This window comes from Centroberyx affinis, unplaced genomic scaffold (assembly GCF_046629955.1).
Source record: "Centroberyx affinis isolate AG114_WGS23_722 - 3 ecotype Tasmania unplaced genomic scaffold, CSIRO-AGI_Caff_v1 ptg000312l_1, whole genome shotgun sequence".
Taxonomy (NCBI): domain Eukaryota; kingdom Metazoa; phylum Chordata; class Actinopteri; order Beryciformes; family Berycidae; genus Centroberyx; species Centroberyx affinis.
The window spans coordinates 74,672-98,528 of record NW_027278989.1 but is presented as its reverse complement, the minus strand read 5'-3'; the positions used below and the strand labels follow the sequence as shown (position 1 = coordinate 98,528).

Sequence of the window (23,857 nt, the reverse complement as noted above, 5' to 3'; positions counted from 1 at the left end):
GAAGAGCCGCTCCACGACCTTCATGTCTTTAATGTTTATGCACAACAATAAACACACTGCAGTGAACTCCATGCAGGTTTTCTCCTCTATCAGATCTGACAGCAGTGGGACGGGCTGAGGCAGTGTGTGGTACAACACTCTCATCACAGTGTGGAGGTCCTTCGCGCGCTCTGAGCAGACGGATGACATCATCGGAGGTCTTACTTGACGGACTGCCAGGTCTCCTGCTCGAAGCCGCGGTGGATGGACTGGGCGATGGACGACTCCATCAGGTCGATGTAGCGCACCACCAGCGGGACGAACAGGTCCTGCAGGTGCTTGTGGAACGTCCCGTTGCACAGGTGAGCTGGGGGGGGGGGCAACAGCAGACCAGGTGATCAACAACACTCAACACCCAATCTCTGAACCCATCGTCTATCGGTCTGATCGATTAGACTCTGGGAGCGACTGACAATATTTGGGGTTTCCGGTGCAGCCAGCGGACATCCGGGCCAAGACTTCCTCTTCCTGAGCCTGGTCGTTGTTTACAGTCCGATTAGCAACTTGAGACGCGAGAACGGAGTCGGAGTCGAGAGACGAGGAGGAGAAACGTTCCGTTCTCGCGTCTCAAGTTGCTAATCGGACTGTAAACAATGACCGGCGCACGGGAGAGACGCGAGAATGGAACGTCTCTCCACACACAACACACAAACATCCAGACTTTCTGTAGGTGTTTTAGGTCCGGACGACATTTGGGCTAATCTCTATAAACAGATATCTGCATCTGAGACGTCGTCTCTCGTCTCTCTAGCCAGTTAGCATTTTGTGACCATCGATCAAATCATGAACAAAGACCTACCTACCAACCAACATGTTTGTTTAAAAGCATCTTTACCTCAATTTTTTTTACATGTGCCTATCTATCTATCTATCTATCTATCTATCTGCCTATCTATCTATCTATCTATCTATCTATCATCTATCTATCTAACTATCCATCTATCTATCATCTATCTATCTAACTATCTATCATCTATCTATCTAACTATCCATCTATCTATCTATCTATCTATCTATCTATCTATCTATCTATCTATCAATCTAACTATCTATCTATCTATCTATCTATCTAACTATCCATCTATCTATCTATCTATCATCTATCTATCTATCCATCTATCTATCTATCATCTATCTATCTATCATCTATCTATCTAACATTCCATCTATCTATCTATCTAACTATCCATCTATCTATCTATCTAACTATCCATCTATCTATCTATCTATCTATCTATCTATCTATCTATCTATCTATCATCTATCTATCTAACTATCCATCTATCTATCTATCTATCTATCATCTATCTCTCTATCATCTATCTATCTATCTAACTATCCATCTATCCATCTATCTATCTATCATCTATCTCTCTATCATCTATCTATCTATCTAACTATCCATCTATCTATCATCTATCTAACTATCCATCTAACTATCTAACTATCCATCTATCTATCTATCTATCTATCTATCTATCTATCTAACTATCCATCTATCTATCTATCTATCATCTATCTATCTATCCATCTATCTATCTATCTATCTATCTATCTATCTATCATCTATCTATCTAACATTCCATCTATCTATCTATCTAACTATCCATCTATCTATCTATCTATCTATCTAACTATCCATCTATCTATCTATCTATCTATCTATCTATCATCTATCTCTCTATCATCTATCTATCTATCTAACTATCCATCTATCCATCTATCATCTATCTAACTATCCATCTAACTATCTAACTATCCATCTATCTATCTATCATCTATCTATCTATCTATCTATCTATCTATCTATCATCTATCTATCTAACTATCCATCTATCTATCTATCTATCTATCTATCTATCATCCATCTATCTATCTATCTATCTATCTATCTATCTATCTATCTATCTAAACTGCAGTTTGGTGGTTTTTCTGTGACAGCAGACACACATTTAATTCATATTAGACAAAACTGTGATGATCCCTGTGGGGAAACCGTGTCGCTGCAGCAGCAAATTATTTTGGTAAGAAAATCTAAAATACTGCAGATTCAACAGACTGACCAACAGACAGACAGATGGATGTGATGCAGCAGGAACAGTAAGAGCAAACAGAGGAGACAAAATGAGAATCGGAGTGAGAGAGAGAGAGAGAGAGGAGAGAGAGAGAGGGGAGACGAGTCTCTCAGGACTTCATTAGTTTTAATTCCTCTCACTCTGTTCATCATGATTAACACTAGCCTTTTCGCCTCCCGAGAGGAAACTGCTTCCCTCGCAACCGCCGGCTCCGCTCCGCTCGGCTCAGGCAGACAATCAAGTGAGCATTTAAATAATCTGCACTGCGGCTCGCTACCGTCATAAACTTATTGAAAATCCTTCAGCGTACACGAGATATCAAGTCATGTGTTTTCATTCACTCTTTGTCGGTCATCTGAGATCGTCTTCCTGGTCACTTTATATGTGATATTTGATTTAACCCAGTGAGCATTTTTCTGTTGGTCACCGGTGAAAAGACGTTCAAAACAGGTTCAAAAGTAAACGTTTTTTCACCGACTATTTGAAGACGTTGATTGACATTTCACATTTAGACCATATTTCACCGGTGAAATATGGTCTAAATGTGAACGTTCAACATTCAAATATTTTAGTATATAACCCTTGGTATAAACACCACTTAACTCTGTCAGTGTCAGTTGTAGTTGAAGCTGTACCACCTCAGTACTTGCTCATGCGCATTACCGCAGCAAGCAAAATTTCTTATTTTAAATGAATGTATAGAAGTTCTTCCATTACCATGTCCTGAAGCTTCTTGTTGGCAGCACACAGCCTGTATAGTTCCATATTTATGACATTTTAAATGAAACATTAAATGCGTTTAAATGACGTCTTCATGTAGAACACATTTCACCTACCAGTGCAATATGACTTTGGAGAAATACCTTCACACTAATCAATATCGTCTCTCTTTCAAGCTACAACTGAACAAATTAGCAAATGATGTTGTAACCGCATTTTAGCTGATTGAAAAGAAAAGAGGGCGGAAAGAAGTCTTAGATGTTCAGACCAAATATCACCCAGTTTTCAACTAGAAATCAGTGTTGAAATCCTGGTTGGTGCTCAGGGGGAAACGTGGAAAAGATGCATGAACAGCCAACAGAAGTGAAGGACTGTCAGTGTGGTTTCATCTGGTACGTGACTCGCTGACTTCTGCTCGACTTCACAATCTCACAAACCAAACGAGTCTGTGTTGGGTTTTTTTTTTTACCTGACTGGGCCTGAACTCACAGAATCCGTTCCCTCCCTCTTCAGTACATCATTATGAGAGAGGGAGACCTCATTTGTATGAACAGTCAAAACTACGATTTCACTCGTTCTGCGTTTCCGCTCCGACTCTTGCCTCATTACGTTCCAATTCAAGTCGGGGGAATGTTGTGACATTTGGAATAATTACAGGATTAATAGAGGATGTAATTAGAACAAAAAGTAGATGCGGTTTGAAAAAAATAAATAAAAGCGTGATTTGTGGATCTGTAGATTCTCGCTCAGGTTTTGTTCTGCGCGGCGCCCTTGGGCTGTCTGTCTCTCTGCTGCCTGTCTCTGACTGTATGTGAGGTACTTTGGCATCAGACACATTAAATAACGCTTCGCCGCTCGCCAAATCTCAGCTGGCCGGGAGACAAAGCCCCGGAGCCGAGCGCGGAAACAATGAGACGCAGACTGTATGGAAGCTATTCCCCCCCCCCCCCCCCCCAACAGTCAAATGAAATGAGAACAGTATAATGCAGCGATCAGGTGAAAAGGAAAAAAAAAACGTTTCACAACCTTTGGGATCTTGAAGCCGATTAAAACCCAACTGTGTGATTGCAATGTTGGGAGAAAATAATTATTGATTTCCTGCATGGAGCATGGAAAACTCCAGTTCAGATCCTGGAGATGCAATGTGAAGGAAACAGAAAGTGGACTGAATTGGAAAGACAAGAAACAGAATTGAAATGATGATTTTTTCCATTAATCTCAGCCTGTCTTATATACCTTAAGTAAAGCACTTTCAATTGCCTTTGTGTATGAAATCTGCTATAGAAATAAACTTAATAAATACAGAAATAAACACATAAGCACGGAATTCAGTTTCCAGTCCACCGTCCAAATCCAGCCATCGAAGGTGTGTCTGAAAGTGTGTGAAAGTGTGTGAAAGTGTGTGAAGGTGTGTGAAGGTGTGTGAAGGTATCTGAAAGTGTGTGAAGGTGTGTGAAGGTGTGTGAAGGTATCTGAATGTGTGTGAAGATGTGTGAAGATATCTGAAAGTGTGTGAAGGTGTGTGAAGGTGTGTGAACGTCTCCTCTGACTGACTGACTGTTCTGTCTGAACGGGTCTCGGGTCGTGTTCCTCGCCCCGGCCTCGCCACTTCTCCCCGCCGTCTCGTCTCGTCTCGTCTCGTCTCGTCTCGTCTCAGCTTCCTGTTAATTACCTCGTTGGCGGCGGCGGCGGCGTCAGCGAGCTCGCGGGGCCGTGAACCTCGTCTCTTAACGAGACTCGTTTTCCGCGGCGGCGTCTCCGGTGTTAATTGCCGCTCTTAGCGGCGCGACCACGTGCCGCGGCGGCACGATTGTTTTGTTTCCTTGTGTCTCAGACTGTATTGATCATTTTGTCGTGTGATTGATTGTTGATCAGTCAGATCTCAGGCGGTCCTTCGAGACGGACGGTGATGTGGAAATAAATGAACTTGACTTCAGTCTATGATATGCAGTCTCCTTCATATCATACATGTTGAAGCAACCTCAATACAGTATAAATAAAAGGTAACACTTTACAATAAGGGTCACTAAGTTAAGTTATTAACTAATGTGTAATTTACTAATGGTGTTCATGTTAACTAAGGTATTATTGTATACATTATTTAATAGTCATCTTTAAAAACTATTAAATAATGTATAAATTAATACCTTAGTTAACATGAACACCATTAGTAAATTACACATTAGTTAACTGTTAGTTAAGGGTTAGTTAATGCTTAAAAAGCGTTAACTAACCCTTAACTTAGTGACCCTTATTGCAAAGTGTTACCAAAAAAATCAAAAGCTAAATCTGTCTTTTCAGTTGCATAATTTTAAAAATGAAAAGGATTTATTTATCAGAAGACAGCAGCAGGTGTTTATAGAAACTTCTCTTCCACCGGAGCAAGAAGCTTCTAGAGGAGCGCTCGTCCCTGATGAAGAGTAAAGACATTCGATCGTCTGTATTGATAATTTAAAAAAAACCAACTTGCTCATCTTTTATAATGAAAATGATCAGAGAGCTGTAGGGAATATTTAAGACTGTTTATGGAACGGAGAGCTCAGCTGCGTATCGGAAAGAAAAACAAACTGGACTTGACGAAGCGACAGGCCGTTCTGTAGCTAAAAGGTAATTTTTATTTATTTTTATATATTTATTTCCATTTTATTTTTCCCTCTTTACAGCTGTATTCTCATACTACTTTATTGCTGCAACGACCCGATTTCCCCACGGCTGTCATTTCACTTTCATCTTGAATCTGCAGAGAGAAAGGGATTTTGAGGACTTCATTACCCAGAAACCCTCATTAAACTACATGTCTTCTTCTTCTTCATGTGTGTGTGTGTGTGTGTGTGTGTGTGTGTGTGTGTGTGGGCGGGCGGAGGGAAGACAGAGACACTTTTGGATTTCCCTCTTCAGTTTGTTTTACGGCGTATACACACTCACATTAGATGCAATTCTTGTAAGATGTAACAGAGAAGCAGGAGGGTTTCTCTCTGTTGTGGGGCTCCAGCAGAAGTGTGTGTGTGTGTGTGTGTGTGTGTGTGTGTGGTCTGGACTCACGGTCAGTTCGCAGGAAGTTGTTGAGGAGCTGGAAGAGCGGGAAGCTGTCCCAGGAGTCCACCGGCTGGACCTGCAGCGCGGCGTCCATGTCGGCTCTGTACAGACACAGGAAGCTCTCTGCGTGCTCCGCCATCATGTCCGGCCACCAGGAGAACGCCTGGGGGGGGGGGGGGGTGGGGGGAGAAAGAGAGAGAGAGAGAGAGAGAGAGAGAGAGAGAGAGAGAGAGAGAGAGAGAGGAGGGAAGGTCATGACAGGAAATCAACATGAACTCATACAAAAGAAAAACGAGAAATGAGAACAAACTCTGAAGGAAAGAACTGGACACGACATTTGCAGCTAGAGGTCGGCTAACGGTTCAGTTTAGCCCAGTGGTTCTCAACGTGGGGTCCGGGGACCACCAGGGGTCCTTGAGGGGGTCCCCAGAAAGTTGAATGAATTGTTAAACTTCAGCATAGTTTCATTTACAAGAAGTTAACTCAATTAGAGAATGCAGAAGAATGATTAGTTTCACTGTTATCCCAATCTCAATACAGATGGGAATTCTGGACAAAATCATATCTAACAACAAAAATATTCTCAGATTTGAGAGACAAAATCTCATCAAATGGGGGTCTGTGGCTCTAATGTGGAATAAATTAGGGGTCCTTGATATGAAAAAGGTTGAGAATCAGTGGTTTAGACAACTATAGCAACTTGGTTAAGGTTTGGAGAAAAGGCCTTGCTCGGTTAATTAAGAAAAACAAAAAATTTGACTCATGGAAGAAATTTCCATCGTACAAGCTGGGAACTGAACTCCAGTCTCCTACATTCAAGTCACATTACGCCTATTGTAAAGTCTTTACACTCTGGTTACCTGCTAGCTTTCGTATTGATTTTAAAATTCTTTTATTAGCTTATAAGGCACCACATGGCCTTACACCAGACTGCCTCTCAGAAATGCTTTTGGTACCTGTGATAGATGAGGCTCTTCACCGGCAGATCAGACTCATATGTTTTTTTCTTGCCCAAAATTAGCTGAGTTCTGGTCCTGTTTCTTTAATATGTTAGGCGAAGCCCTCAATATTACACTAGAACCCGGTCCTTTGACAGCCATGTTTGGGGAGCCCCTCCTACCTGCCAGTCTTACTGAGAAAGATTCAGATGCTGTTGCCTTTGCCTCACTCACAGCCCGTAGATGTATTCTGTTACAGTGGAAAAGCTCAAATCCACCTTCTACTACATCCTGGCTAAATGATTTAATATCCTTTCTGTCACTAGAAAAGGTGAAATATTCCTTAAGAGGCTCGACTACCAATTTCTACAAGAGATGGCAGCCTGTTATCTCATATGTGAATATTCTGACCTCTCTGGAGCCCAACTGATTCTTAATGCATCCATTCTTCGAAGTGAGCACCCTGAGCATCCCTTTTTTTTTTTGTACTTCCCTCCCTATTTTATTTCATTTTATTCACGTTTTGAGTATGTGTTTTATTTATTTTATTTAGTTTTCTGTATGTGTATGTTTTCTTTTTTTGTCTCTTTCTGGGAGTTGGATGGGTGAGGGGTTGGAGAAAGGTGTTGTTCTAGTTCTCTGTTCTAACACCAAAAAACAGGGAGAGGAAAAAAAAAAATTTTTGGAACACAGATTTGTACTTTGTACTTGAATGTACTTGTATGATTCCGGTCTCCAATAAAAAAAAATATATATATAAAAAAAATGCTTTTGGTTAATGAAGCAGGAAGGCCGCTCAGATCCTCCGGTTCTTCTCGTTCCACAAAGCAGAACAGAAACATTTGGTGAAGCTGCTTTCAGCTGGAGCCTTCCAGAGGATCTGAGAGGAGCTGAAAATATAGATTTTTATAAACGTAAACTAAACACCCATCTATTCAGTCTGGCTTTTATGTAGTGTTTTATAATTTTATGGTTTTAGTATTTATACTTATTTTATTTATTATCATTATTTATTATTATTATTTTTTTTTTCTATTTTGTTTTATCAACATTTCACTGTTGATCATTATTTTCTTTTTTATTTTATTAACATTTTACTGTTTTACTATAATAAATCTATTTTGTGTAGTATTTCATAATTTTATTTTTTATTGTTTTTATTATCTTAACTACCCATCTTTTATTGTTGTCTTACTCAATTAACTTTTTTTTGGGGGGGGGGTTTGGTTGTGCATTAGTCTAGTCTAAATCCATTTTTAACATCCTACATTTTGTCAAGCACTTTGAATTGCATTTGATATAAATAAAGTTTGATTGACTGACTGATTGAAAGTCATCCCCATCCAGCACAGACCACAGCGCCCTGACTGCCCCTGAGCTGCTTCACTGACTCTAAACACCACAGGAGAGAGAGTGTGTGCTGTGACTCGGTCCTGATACACAGTACAGCAGCTCTCCCTCTCCTGTGATATTAACAGTTGTATAAACAAAGCTATCCATCAAGTAATGGTAATTTGAGACAACAGATGATTTATGTTATTCGTCTCCGCCAACAAAACCAACAGTTCCCTCAGGATCCACTACCAAGTGTTGCCAAGCAACAGGTAAACTGTTTCCTGCCTGCAGGCTAGCTGCTGCTTTGAGGTTTGCAGAGACGAGTTCAGATCGTCCTCCTCTGACTGCCGCTCATGATGAAGGTCAATATCCATATCGCTGTCACTACTAACATCAGGGTCTCCAATTCCAGACAGCATATGACCAAAAAAATCACAATCATATACCAATATATTTCATCCTGTACTGCTTTCGCTGAAGTTTCTAATAAATTAACAATCCTCCATCTGTCTTTTTTAAACTTTAATATCGCTTTCACCTTAACTTGTAATTGATTTTCTTCCAGTCCCTGCAAATGGATGATAGCGCACCTATTTTTGAAATTCAAAATTCATATCCAATTCCGGACACTTACTTTTGTCCGTGTCGGTCGATATTAACCCTTTATTAACCTTCCTGTACCTTCACAGTGTTACAGAGACTTGTAAGAAGTGCAGGCTCTGTACTCAAAGCTCTTATTTTTCCATTTATCAGCCGATACAGATTCTCTACATGAAGTAACTGTCGCCCAAAGTGGGATTTAAGGCTTCCCGCTTCTTGTTCGTGACTAAGTTCGTAACTTAGTGTTTTATATGCTTTAATGTGTATAGATATTTATTAAATTTGATACCTATAGCTTCTGAAATGTGTATTAATTTACGTGACTTAGCTTTCGGTTGTGAACTCTGTATAAAAATGCCAGTTAACGCCCGAAATTACGCGAGTGACCGAATATCCAGAATTGGATACAATTCCATTAGGTGCAAATATTGGGAAGCATTTGTTTGTTGCACACTGTATTGTGTGCTAGCAGTGCTAACCTGCTGGTTAGCTAGCAGCTACTCAGCTAACGTCAGCTGACGTAGTCGTGATCCACTTTTTATTTCTCCTCACAAGAAGCAGAGTTTCTCCACACAAACAAACGCTGTGTGAACGCAGCCTGATCACGGTTATACTGTATATCAGCACTCATGGAATGCCTCTAGTCCAATCAAATTACTCGACCGAACTAACTGTTTACAGTCGAGTCCTTCAAGTAACCGATTCCTGCTGGGAAACAGCACAGAAGAAGTCGTGTTCATTTCATGCGTTTGTGTGAGATCAGGTGGGAGAAAAAATCTAAAATCTGAATCACTTGACTTGGATTTAGTCCAATCCCCCATTTGTTCATGTTTTACTTTATTAAAACAGAGTTTACAGCAGTTCTGTGCAATCTATGTGTAATAAGAGCGTAAAAATAAAACATAATTGATGTATACCGCCTTCATGCCTACGAAAGTGAAAAGAATTTAAATTTGACAGCCTGAAATTTGTTCGCCCTCTGCCTAGTCCCAGAGGTCAAATCTGAAATGCCTCCATGTCTGAAAATAAACTTCATGGTTTATAGAAACACTGGAGAAAGTTTCAGTCATAGTCGCTGTTGTCAGACGAAAACCTCGAACCTCAAACATTTCAGGAGGAAAGAAAAACAGCTTGACGACACATTTCTGAGTTTATCTAACTGGCTTTGAAAAGGTTTCACAGCGGACAGAGAGGCATGGCATCCTTCAGCTGGAGCTAAAACATGAAAATCACCAAAACTGGAGTTACTAGGTTTTCATCCAACAGTGAAGAAATGCGATGTGCGCCCGAGTGTGCGATGACTTACTGTATGCGGAAAATACATCAACAAAACACACAAAGGAGGACAGAAAGCGACTCGGAGGAACGGCAGAACAAGGACGAGCATGAAAAGGCAAAGCAGAAGAAGAGCGGTGGGAAACGGAGGCAGCAGAAGAAGAAGACCTCGATGTTATGACAGACAGCAGCAGGACTCATCACCGCTCTTACAGTAAAATGGCCTCAGCCAGTGCTTTGGTTATTACTGCACATTATTGGAATACATTCTTGGATAATACATAACACTGTGTGTAATCTCAGATATGTGAAAAAACGAGAAAAAAAACCTTGGAATCTCACAGAATTTTATTTGGTATTTGATTTACCTTTCTGGTAACACTTTCTATGACGCCCATGTCTATAATGCACTCATGGCCCTCATTTATGAAACGAACGTACGACAGAAACCTGGGCGTTCGGTCATTTCCACGCAAAGCTCGGCGTTTATCAATTTGGACGTGAGCGGAGCTACGATCAAATCTCACGTCAAGTCTCAACTCCTGTAGCAAGTTTTCCAGTCAGCTGGACTTGGTGCAGCAGAGTAAATCTGCTGAGTCGGAGAATTGTTATTAGACCATATATTCTGACTGGCATCTACGCATATGCAGCCACATATTCATCACTTAAAAATATGTAGCCTATGGCAAAATATTCTATTTTGTAAAGGCCTACATCGACTATGTGTCATACAGCCTATCCCTAACATAAATAGGTATTTTCAAATTGTTTGCAATTAACGGTGTTAACAGTTTTCTGGTCTAAGATTAATTTCTCTTTCATTTTGAAATAGCCTACTTGTTTGAGGTCTGACCATTTTTTCCTCACCTAAATGTAAAGAACTGCGATACAAGCTTTATATTAGGCTACTATTATATATATAGGCTATACAATATATATATAATTATATATAATAATAATATAATACTATATAATTAAATATTCAAACCTCAGCTGGAGTTCGGTTGTCGACGGCAACGCTGTTGACCGCAGCAGAGATTTATTTCCATGCTGCATTTTTCCGACTTCCTTTGATGACTTTCCAGGCTGCCAGACAGAACTAACTGGTTCAGCTGGACTTCAGACGTTAGAGTTTCTATTTCGAGGTCGGAGAAGTTTCTCTTCTTGGACGTATTACGCCTCTCCGTGTGGTAAACTCTGGGGGCGTGGCCTCTGAACCGAGAATATCTAGGGGCGTGATATTTAAAAGATGATTGTTTTCAGCCTCCACATTTATCAACGCCCGATCATTCTTACGATGTGATCGGAGAGATACGAAGGTTTCATGGATCACAGCTGAACCCTGACGTGTCCTGAGATGATTTCTGTGCTGGTTTCTACGTTAGATTGATAAATGAGGGCCACAGTGACTTATAACCAGCCTGTAATGTATTATATCTGCCTATACCTCAGGAATTACAATGACCAGTTAGAGTCATTTATAATCACATTATAATGCGTTATAACAGTGATTATAATGCATTATAAAATGATTATAATGTATTACAGCTATGAGAATAATACACTATGATCCCTGCAAAAAAAAAATGTCAGTGAGTGACCAGCAATTATGAAGTATTACGATACTTGACATTATAAGTCATTATAAAATGCTTTATAATGTGTTATAATTGTTATAAAGCATTATGAATATTTATGAGTGCTTATAACTATAATTACACAGTGCTATAAGCAGATTATAACGCATTATAATTATGTTTATAATGCATTATAGACATGGACGTCATAGAAAGTGTTACCGAATTTCCAATTCCAATTCCTCAGCTGAATTGATGAGTTCATTCATGAATTGATCCAAACCTGAAACACACATCACAGGGACAAGCAGCAGGTTTATATACTGAAGCTTTTGGCATGGATTAAAAGAAAAGGTGCAGAAATCCCACTTTGTCCATCAGAACATATTCATGTACAAATTAAATATCTGTATCTGCTCGTGCCATGTCTGCTGGCTTTACACTGATAAAAAAATTAATAAATGGCCAAGGCTGATGAAAGTACACACCCCCACCTCTTAACACACACACACACACACACACACACACACCAACACAGTCTAAAGATCATCAAGCAGTCAACCCGTCAATAGCGTTGGTCAGAGGGAAGTGCAACCAGCCTCTGAACCGAAGCCTGATGGACTGAGGTCATTATTTGTGTGTGTGTGTGTGAGAGAGAGAGAGAGAGAGAGAGAGAGACACAAAGAGAGCGAGAGAGAGAGATGGAAGGAAAAATGACACAAGGCTCCACAGCGAACACCCTTGGCCTTGTGGGACGCCTCGTCACCTCATCAGGCCTTTCAAACGCAACGCGCCTTTTCACTTTCCTGCACCGACAAACAGCTTTAAACCAGCTCTCCGACACTTATCCCCAACTCTCTCTCTCTCACTCTCTCTCTCTCTTACTCTCTCTCTCTCTCTCTCTCACTCTCTCTCTCTCTCTCTCTCTCTCTCTCTCTCTCTCTCTCGAATGTGCGGTGGATTCAAGGAAAGACAGACGGACGTTGAAGGCGGCGAGGTGAGAGGCGAGCGGAGAGCGGTGACACGGCATTTAACGCCAGCCACTCATCTCCTCTCCCTTTCAAAAAAAAAAAAAAAGAAACCTCCAGATTTATTCACAAAGCTCATCTCCAACCTGTTTACAACCAAAATGTTTTCAGACCTAATGCGGCCGCGCTCGCTCTCTCTCTCTCTCTCTCCCTCTCCCTCTCTCTCTCCGTGTTTTAATGCGACAAAGAGAGCGGCGGCGCTGTAAAGGGCTAATGTAGTCTTTGTGATGCCAAGGCCGGCCGCGCCTCCACGCTCCGCTCCGCTCGCTGGAAAATGACTTGTCAAAAAAATGTGAGAAAGCACGTTTCTATTGAACACGACTGTATTGTTGCGCGAGCTTCACGAGGGCGAAAGGAGAAGTTTGCTCGGTTCAATGCCACGTGAAAACTTAACTGTTCTCTAACCCTGCAGCCTCCTGCCGCTCGCCACAGTCAGCTGACATCAGGCGCCGTGTCAGCAGGACTCTCACCTCCCACCATGCTGCAGGCCCACTAACAACAACTGCTTTTCCAACCCAAAAAAATATATTCTGGTAAAGTTCATGTGCATCAGAAAATCACTCTGACCAGGTGGATAATGAGAAGTTAATTTAGCATCCAGACTGACTGAAGTGCATAGAAATTCAGTTGACTTAAAATCCATATTCTCCACTTTCCAGTGTTTTATTTTCTGTCCAGTCAAAGCTGTGTGTGTGGTGTCATGAACCAAAAACTCTCTCAATCCATTTCTCCACGTTCATTTTCCAGCATCTCTCTGAGCCTTACCAAGAACAGGCCGTTTCTGTCTCTGTGTCTTTAAGGCTCATTAATATTAACGACCCCTCCGTTCCGATCGGCTAACCGTTTCCAGAGTGAAACATGAGACGCCACGGCCCGGTTGGTCCCCAGAGCGGTACAAAACACAAGCACAACGAAGCGAAACACCAAGCAGACAAGACTCGCTCCAAAACCAGAGAGAATCTGTTGGCTTTCACCTGCTGGTGAGTGTTGAAGGAGAGGACGGAGACCCTGTTGGACAGGTAGCTGCCGGGTAGCTTAGCTAGCTAGCTATCAGCTTTTCTACAACAACGAAGCTACGCTAACTACAGGCCTGGAATGAAGTCATTTTTAGGGCCAGGCCACTTTGGCCTTTGATAAATACAAATTTATTGGGGCATCGCGGGCAAAATTTCGGGCACCAAGGCCAAAACCAATGGTTATTAAAATCCTTTTTTCAGTCCTTTTTCCTCAACAAAATAAATATCCTAATAGAAAAATGAAGTGCTGCAGTGTGATCCAGCTCATATGTCAGATGGCTCAGACTGCAGAGTGAGTCACATGTCCAGTAACACACGACAACGTAAGTGTAACCCAGGTTATTTTCTGTAGCTACAAATTACAGATGTCACCTAAACGCCTCACATGCAGACTATCGGTAGATACTACAATTTACCGATGTTCCCTAAACGCCTCACATGCAGGCTGCTGCTACTGATGTGTTTTTGCTGCTCGATCTCAACCCGGTTCATTTTGCTGTATTCTTCATTACAGCGGCTAACACTCCGGGGCATCCAGGCACTGGCTGTTTGGCCGTGGGAGAACTCCTGTCCCGTAACAACAGCAGCTAGCTGTCAGCTCACACACACACACACACACACACACACACACTCACTTCTGTTACCGCAGCCAGCGAGGCGGACACACTGTTGTTTAGTTTAGCTTTACTACCACTAACAGACACCATAGTTAGTAACTATGGTGTATAGCATATATATAACATGTATTTCTTTCTGTTTTGATACTGTTCTAATGTGTTAAGTTTTGACTCGGGTTCACTTCCATTTGTGTTTTTTCCCCCTTTTTTTTTTCCAGTTTTCATCATTTATCATGCACAAATAAACAAAACATCAAACATAAAGCTACATGTAGTTATTTCTTATGCATCAATATAACCATATAGCGATAAAAGCCGTTAACATGTCAGCTCTACAGCGTTAGAAAGCTGCTCAAACCCAGCCGGCTTCTTCTGCTGTGCTCAGCCTCTGCCTCATCCACCGGAAACCCGATCATCTCTAAAGGCTGAAGCTGGAGTTAAAACACAGAAGACAAAGTGACAGAAGCTTCCTTATAGTTTCTAGCCTCTCCTCTGTGCCACCACTTAATGAAGAGTATGCACAGCACTATTTTATTTTTTATGTCTTTTCTCGTACGTTCGCTCTGTTCTTATTTGTATCCTACTTTTTTTTCTTTGCTGTGCCCTATTGTTTGCTGCTGCATCGACCCGATCATCACACAGGATCATTACAATTTCATCTAGTGTATTCTATTTTTACTATAACGTAGAATAGAATATGATATAATATCTTCATGCAGGCTTGACATGCTGTGTGCTTCATAAGTACAGCAAAAAAAAAAATGTTTAGACTCCACACTCATCACTATGGATGTGAGATGAAAGTGCAGACTGTCACTGGCATTGATTTGAGAGTATTTTCTGTCATAATGGATGAACAGCTAAGGAGCAGCAGGTCTTTTGTGCAGATCTCCGCCTCTTCTTTTTCCTCATCTGCATTCAGACATTCTCACTTTGACATCAATTCTACAAAACTGCAAAAAGTAAATATTATCAGACTGTTGAAATTCTTATTTTTAGATTCTCTATCCAGCCTTTTGCATTCAATCCAGCTTGGTGAGAACGTGACACACACCGACACCCGCCGCTAAATTACTCTGAAGCAGTTCAATTACACAAGGGCCTGAATTACCACACCAGTTTTTATCTAAATAAATTCTTAAGGTAATCTACAGTCACATTAATTATTGCTGTGCAGTGTGGGGCAATGCAGCTCAGAGAGATACTGTTTTTCCTCTAATAGTGTCCGGTAGTCAATTAAAAGCGGGGTCTCCGATAACGTCCGGGGCCGTGGTCGACACGATCAAATAAAGGCCGGCCCCGAATATCCAGGCCGGGGAAAAACACAAAGGAAAAAACAACGGTGGATCCCGGTAAACTCCTGGTGCCCGGCGGAAGTCTCTGGAGTGTGCCGTCGTCGATTACCGTAATTATCGGTAATGCGTCGCAGTAACAAAAAAAAACAGCTACCTAACGAACCCCAACGGAAGCAGATCAGAAAACAAGGAGGCTTCGTACTAAAATATGAGCAAATATACTTATCAAACAGAGGGAATCAGAAATAAAGGCCTGTTTCTAATATAAGCCTGCTTCCAATAAAGGCCTGGTACCCTCTGCAGCTGAGGGAAATAAAGGCCCGGGCCAATATTAGAGGAAATACGGTATGAGGAGACTGCAGATCACACTAAACAAGGCAGCAAGAATGGTCTTAAGGTGAGTGAACTACTTATTGTAATAATAAAAGTATAAATAATATAAATATAAAAGTTTAAAAAGCCAGTTAGTATTAAGGACAAATTGTTATTAGTACATGATGAACATCAAGTTAACATCAGAATAAGAGATAAAAATCATTATGTACTACCAAAAATAAAAACTGAAACGGGAAGACAGACTTTTATTCTTATATATATATACTTTTTTTCAGAACTGTTAAATTATGGAATTCATTACAATAACTCACTCAAGAACAGTACAGCAGCTGAATTGTTGATTGCAAGATTTCATGATTGAAATGTAGTTATCATCGCACTATTGTATTGCACTGTCAGTAGGTTTGTAGAGTATTGGTATTATATGTGAACACATGTAGATGAATATGTATATATAGGTCCATACAGGATAATGTATGCAGGTTATATGTGTGTATGTATGCATGTATGTATATGATATGTGTGTGTCAACAATTATGTGTTGTATTATTATTAATTATTGTATGCATGAATGTTTTTAATGTGGACTCTTGGAAAATTAGCCAATGGGCTAAAAGAGATCCAAATCAAATCAAATCAAAATGAAGCCTTAACGGATCCTCACCCTGCTGCGGTTTGAAGAGTCAACTGAATAACTTTGTCCACCTATTTTTATCTGAGCTGTGAAACAACAACATGAGATTGGAGGTTCGATAATTCAGACAAAAAAAAAAAAAACCATTGGTGTCATCACATCTGCTGTACATAATTATGAATAACATATCACCAAAACAACGAATCTGCAAGGAAGATTCACTGACACCCACATAGTTTTAACAGGTTTCAAAGAGCCAAGCATCGTGACAGTCTGCATAAGTGACCGCAGAAACTTTTAATTCATGTATGAGAAGGACCGTGACAGACGGTCTCACGGCAGTTCGTGAAATAGTCACGAAAATTTAATCTATTGATCATGTACATGGACACGATTTTGCCATTTTTGTCATGAAATGAACAAGACCTAAAAAACGTGCCTCCACCACGACCTGAGTTATGTTCCTCCACCACGAATTTGAAAACGTAAATTTTGGCAAATGTTTTATTTTTATTTATTTTATTAGTTTATTTTTGCAGAGACAGCGCACAATTAGAAGTAATTGCACCAGAGTTAGCTGGTAGCTAGTTTACATCTGCTGTAACAAATACACTACATAAAGCAGCACAATACATAAAAGTCCAACAGTGTGAGATAGATACAATCAGTATGATAAATACAGTATATACAAAACAATCATTGGTGGTGACACATTTGTGCTGACTTTAGCCAAAGCTTGAGGCTGGATTTAAACACTGCAAAGCTTCCTGAGTTTCTAATGTTTGTGGGTATGGAATTCCAACTAAAACTACTTTTGTTACGGTTATGGTCAGGCAACTAAAACAACTTGGTTAAGGTTAGAGAAATGGTTTGGTCATGGTTAAAGTCCCACTGAAACGGAAGTTATAGCGCCTTTAGCTTCTGTACTGTGACGTATTTCCCAGTGAAACGGAATATTTGAGCGGTGTACAGTTACAAGAGGGATTTAAATCAAATCCTTCGCATTTGATTGGACCGCTAAACAGTGGGCGGGGCTTAGAGTTTAGCGCGATACGGAGCTACAGAGGACTGTTGGCTCCACACACACCAGGTTGAAGAATGATTGATGGGTGGATGTCATGATATTATTGGTTGAAATCGGTTGGTTACGTAAGCACACGGCATATTTTGTTTTACAGGAAGAAAACATGATTGGATTTTGATATAAGAATACAAAGAAATTGATTTTTTGTATTTTTTTTTGGCATATATTGTTAAATAGGTGCACAATATGACCGGGGATGTGATCTAAAAGGGTTAAAAATGCATTTTTCATTTCATCTCGACTTTAAATAAGAAAAACATTCGTTAAAAATTGTGGCTTTGTTGAAATGTACTTTGAACACGCCGGGAATCGAACCCCGGTCGTCGGCATCGAAGGGAAACCTATACGCCCGTCCGCCCCCCCGACCACAACGCCCTGACCGGCCTCCGTTTTGTTTCAGTGTCACGCTACTTCCTGAGTCCCGACTGACAGAAAAAAAAAACGTGTTGCAGGCACGAAAGATACTTCCAACTGAAACACATTAGTTTGAAAGTCGTGCTGAGTGTCACGGAAAAAAATGAAAAATCCTGTCCATGAACACGAATCAATAGATTCAATTTCGTGAGTATTTCACAAACTGCCGTGAGACCGGGTCGTGACAGAAGAGGAGACGAACGCACGGCAAACAGGTAAAGTCTGACGGGCTGAGGATCTGACAATGTGGGGAGCTTTCTGACAACGTGTGACGTCATGTGATCCATCCGGGCTGAATCCGCTGGTTACGTCCGGAGAGCCGCCCCAAACTTAGAGAAGAACAACAACTCTACTGTGACGCTTTCTCACTTTTCGATTCAGGCATTTTTCCCCCAGGCTTCGTTCTTCACCATCACACTGTAGAACAACAAAAACGGCGGTGGCGTAAAGCGTCCGGCCGAAGTGTCCTGCACAGGGCCGTGGAAGAAATGATGCGTTTTTGATGCGTTCGGTGTGGACAGCAAACTTTTCAAAAACGCTAGTGTGGACGGAAAAGTTTCGACATGAAGAGTCCGCACACTAAACCGTCTGAGTCAGATCTTCATCAGGTCATTTCAGAATAAACACACATATGTCGTGCGTAATAGAACAGAAGTCACATGATCTGAAAATAAATCGATGAAAAAGAAAAAAACACGAATCGTCACTAAAGACACACCGATGGACACAATGAGACCAAACAAACATGTATCACTAGTGAAGATGTGGTCAGAATCCACCTGACAAACCAGCAGACAGACAGACAGGAGTGAAGACGAGAGGAAGACAAACTTACCTCTCTTCCCTTTCCACGACGGAATAGAAAGACAAAGAGAAAAGGAGAGACAGTCAGAGAGCAACAGCATGTTCTGGACTCTGTCCAGTGGGTTTGGGTTTAGAAGTTCTGGGCTGAGGTTGCAAACAATATATCTGCTATGGAATCAGGTACGACTTAGTCCATTACTTTTAGGGAAACACTGCATCAAACTAGGAATGTCTTAAAGGATCAGGCTGGTGTTTTTTAATGCATTGCTTACCGTCAACAAATCCTAAGCCAGCAAGTCTGGTCCATGTAGCTGCTGCCCAGTGCAGCCATGTCCCAGCAGCCAGAGAACTCCATTGTATTAAAAAACACTTAATAAGCCGGCTGTAAACACGTTTTCCATCTCAGGAAAGGTAATAACTGGTTATTGGTAATAACTACAACAGCCTGACTTTTCGTGGTAACAGTTAGCGATTTTTAAAATGTAAACTATGTCTTTGTGAGCTGAATTTCAAGGTTTTTATCTTACAATTGGAGCCAATGACTTCCGGGTTGACGGCTAAAAACGGAATGTGGGAAGACGGAAAGTAACGGGAGCAGAGCAAACACGTTGATTTAGTTATTTTCATAGGATTTGTTGACGGTGAGAAATTTATTTTAAAAAGCAGCGTTATCCTTTAAGAAAATCCTATGCTTTGGGTCTTTGGCTTTGTGCAAACCTACAGTAGGTTTTAGCAAAGAAATGTCAAAGATAAACAGAGGTGGGGATTTGAGTCACATGACTTGGACTCGAGTCACAATTTAAATTGCTTGAGACTTGACTTGATGCGTGAAGAGAATAGGGGAGAGCGGGGTAAGGTGAGCCAGCTTTTACTCAAAATGTTATCTTGGCAAGGAAAATGGGACAGAACTAAAACAAATGCTTCCAACCATATTTCAGGATGTTGACTTTGATGAACTGGTAAGAATGCAGCTTAACAAAACAAGAATGATAATACAACTTCTTAAAAAAAACAGTGGTACCATGGCTCAACTTACCCCATAGCCACCAGAAAATTGGTGTACACACTAGTTCTCTGCTAACCTTTTGCTAATTAATTCCTCTGGTTTTGGTCATTGGTAATAGACCAACATTTATTGCTTATATGTTTGAATGTAGCTAAACTGATATTGAGACAAAAGCCATTACACAATAAATGTCAAAAATGCACTTTTTGTTGCAAAAAAACGTTTTATGAGCATAAATGTACTTGCTACTTCTCTTATGTGGCTGCTTCCATCGCAGCCATGTTGAGATGGAAGTCTCTTCCTAAATGCCTGGTCACATGACACAGTGCTTACCATTGCTAGGATACAGGGGGTGGCTCAACTTACCCATCTTACCCCGCTCTTCCCTATTTGAGACTTGACTTGGGTTCTGGTGACTTGGGACTTGACTTTGACTCTGATGACTTGAAAAGGTTTCTAAAGTCTTGACAAAAGATCTTGTGTTTGTGTGAATGACTAAGAAAACTAAATTAACTCATTATCACGGGAAAACTGCGTAAACAAAACGTATGAATGTTTGTCCTTAGTGGGCTTCCGTAATTATGTTCTGTGGGAGAACTTGGAGGGTTTTTTCAAAGTTTGGAAACCTTTCATGAGATATTTAGGAGAGGATAACTTTTAAATTATTACCAAGGGTTTTGTAAGAATAAGCCCATGAGAAAATGAATAATATTTTTTAATTAAACATTTTTTTGGGTGATGCGTGCCTGGGTGGACACAGGGTCCAGTGGGTTCTGTGTTGATTCATCATGCCTGCATGTAGCCTGTTAATACACAGACAAAATGCACTGGGTTTATAGCTTCTGCAGATGTGTATGTGTGTGTGGACATGTGCAGTGGTGGAAGAAGTACTGAGATCTTTTACTTCAGTAAAAGTAGCAATACAACAATGTAAAGATACTCCATTACAAGTAAAAGTCCTGCATTCAAAATCTTACTTAAGTAAAACTACATAAGTATTGACAGCAAAATGTACTTAGAGTATCAAAGTAAGTTATTGGAATATTAATACTGATTTATTGACATACATGTACATGTAAGCAGCATTTTAAAGTTGTCAACGTGAAGCTAATCTTAACAATTTAGCTATACTTTTGGGTAGTCTAATCTATAACAATGCTATTTTATAGTTATTTTATAAAGATGATCAAATGTTTTAAATATAAAATATTGATCTGAAAAGTGACTAGTAACTATAGCTGTGAAATAAATGTAATGGAGTAAAAAGTACAATATTTCCCTCTAAAATGTAGTGGAGTATAAGTACAAAGTAGCATAAAATGGAAATACTCAAGTACAAGTACCTCAAAATTGTACTTAAGTACAGTACTTGAGTAAATGTATTTAGTTATTTTCTTAGTTATTTTTTTAGTAATGTGTACACCTAAATGTGTGTGTGTATGTGGTGTGTGTGCATGTGTGTGTGAACAGACGGCAGTGTGGGAATCATCCACTGCTTTACAGACTGAAGTTTCTTCCTGTTTGATGTTTCTTTTTGTTTTATTTTTCCAATGTGTGAATTGGTACAATTTGTACTGTTTTCTTTAGGTTTTGCTTTTATGTGAAACACATTGAGTTTCCCTGTGTATGGAAAGTACTGTATAAATAACATTTGACTTAGTTATTTACTTTTGCATTTGTGTTTGTGTGAGCTCCACCTCACTGTGTGACGCTTTTCTATATCAGGAGATGAAGTCTTGACCTGGTTTGGTTTGGTGTCTGGATTCTGGTTTTATGTCAATCAAGGTTTTGTGTGTGTGTGTGTGTGTGTGTAACGTGAGTGTCTGTCATGTCCAGGATACTTCTTTAGTTGGAGTATGAATTCCTTTTTGTATTTGTTGTGTGAGAGCGTTCATAAGATAACAGAAACTTTATTTTAAAATGACTGAAAGAGAAAGAAAGCAGCAGTGAAACACTAATTCATCTCCATTCGTCATCGTAATGAAACAAAGACAAAAGAAACAAGTAGGGAGAACTTAAGGACGCGTTGACGTGAACAGTACCTGGGTAAATAATTATGATTCATCAGTAAACTCCGTCTCTGACAGCTTCCTTACAAACGCTGCCTCTAATTTGCGGTCGGCGTCAAATCCGAACCTCAGACAGAAACTCTCCGGTCGCCATGACAGCCGCAGAGCGAAGCGCGTTATTAATAGCTCAGAAGCAGATGCCCGAGCGGCCGATTGGACCGGAGCTGGAGGAACGTCTCAACACCTATGATTGATCAGTTTTACACGGCGGCTTGTAAACGACGTGTGCATATGGACCGTGGGCGTTGTTTTCATCCTGCCTCGCCGCTCGCCGTGTCAGCTGCCACTTTAGCGAGGAAGAAAATGGACAGTGCTGCAAAAAAGTGATCATGAACCTTAATGAAATGATCAAGTGACTGACTTCTGGAGCGTCATTTGATGCAGTCAGAAAAAAAAAAAAAAAGACAACAGAATATCTCTATCGGAAGAAAAGAGTTGTTGTTTTGGTGAAAAATTAACAACAAACAAATCGGGAAAAAGGCTCATTTTCTGCAGCGAGCGATAGAAAAAATGATTTTACAATAAATAAATACATAATAATGAACAACAACATAACAATACATACTTACTTTGTTCCTGTATTTGTCATTTTTAACTTCTTAAAATTAATAATAGTGTTAGTTTTTTTTATAAAATCATACTTAAACTGTAAAAAGAAAAAAATCATGACACGGGCAGCTTATTTAGTTATTGCCGATTTATCTCAGCAGCTGTTATGAACACTGTCAGTAGATTATGTGTTTAAAATAAAAATAGTTTCATTAAGATTGTTTTAAGTGTAGGCGACTGTCGCTTTAGAAATTGTTATGAAAGTCTTTCGCAGCAGTTTCCTACAGGTCATGTGTGAAGCCGACTGTCAAAGAAAAAATTAAATCCTTCAGCTATTTTCAGACGACGTGTTGAAAGATATCGACCAAAAATCTAATTGCGATTATTTGACAGAATATTGAAATTTAAACTGTGATTTAAACTGTGATTAATATCATCACATGTTTTTCTTGTCATACAATTTTTAGAACTTTAAAGAAAAGTGATTTTGTTAATAAAAGTGTGCGGATTTACTGAGTCTGAGTCCGATGAAGGTTCTGATTCTAAAACTCCTTGTTCACAAATCCAGTTTGGACCAAACTCTCTCTGAAGAAATGAACTGCAGACTCTGAGATTTTTGGAAATCGCAGAATCGCAAAATGTATTGTGTTTTTTTTCCCCCAGTCCCCCTCCAGTGTGTGGAGCAGTGTCCGAACCTCAGAGTGATGCTCCTCGTTCTGCTGCAGCACCTCGATGCACAGCTCCCCCAGACGCATCATGTCCTCCAGACGCTTCTCCGGAGCCGCCTGAGCGTCCACTGAGGGACAAACACACACACACACACACACACACACACACACACACACACACACAAAACACACACACACCGGGACATTCAGTATGGAGAGAGAAAGTTTGGAAAGAGAGCTGTTGTGTGTTGTTCCTGGATGCTTTGTGGTATTTTGTTCTTGACTTTGGAAGATGTGCCTCTGTTTGTTTTTGACATGTGGACATAATTACTTCTATTAAAATTATTTGATATGAGATACAATGAAGTGATTTTGTTTTGCATGCAAGGAAGCCCTGCCCCTGTTTTTTCCCCATAGAAATATATTAGTGATGTGACGATATATCAGAATTCAATATATCACAATACAAAATGTGACAAAAATGAATGGTGATATCTTATTCTGCTGTCAGGAACATGAATGGTGATATCAGCTCCATGTTATTCTGCTGTCAGGAACATGAATGGTGATATCAGCTCCATGTTATTCTGCTGTCAGGAACATGAATGGTGATATCAGCTCCATGTTATTCTGCTGTAGTAATCACTAATGAGACTCTTGACCATCACAGTTTCACAAGCTCTCCATCCAAATTATATTATTGTCACTTTGTAACGACCTTTTTAAATTGTTGTTTACATTC

General features: G+C 40.2%; 1 protein-coding gene across 1 annotated transcript in view; it reads right to left on the bottom strand.

Annotated features, from left to right (window-relative positions):
* LOC139640933 (calcium-dependent secretion activator 2-like) overlaps positions 1-23,440 on the bottom strand; it is a 38,279-nt gene extending 14,839 nt beyond the window's left edge. The window contains exons 1-5 of the mRNA XM_071515135.1: positions 23,431-23,440; positions 23,143-23,243; positions 18,855-18,863; positions 5,877-6,033; positions 205-346 (exon numbers count right to left, since the gene is read on the bottom strand). Coding sequence (XP_071371236.1) covers positions 205-346; positions 5,877-6,033; positions 18,855-18,863; positions 23,143-23,243; positions 23,431-23,440 — 419 coding nt within the window. The remainder of the gene's footprint in view (positions 1-204; positions 347-5,876; positions 6,034-18,854; positions 18,864-23,142; positions 23,244-23,430) is intronic.
* Positions 23,441-23,857: the final 417 nt, after the last annotated feature.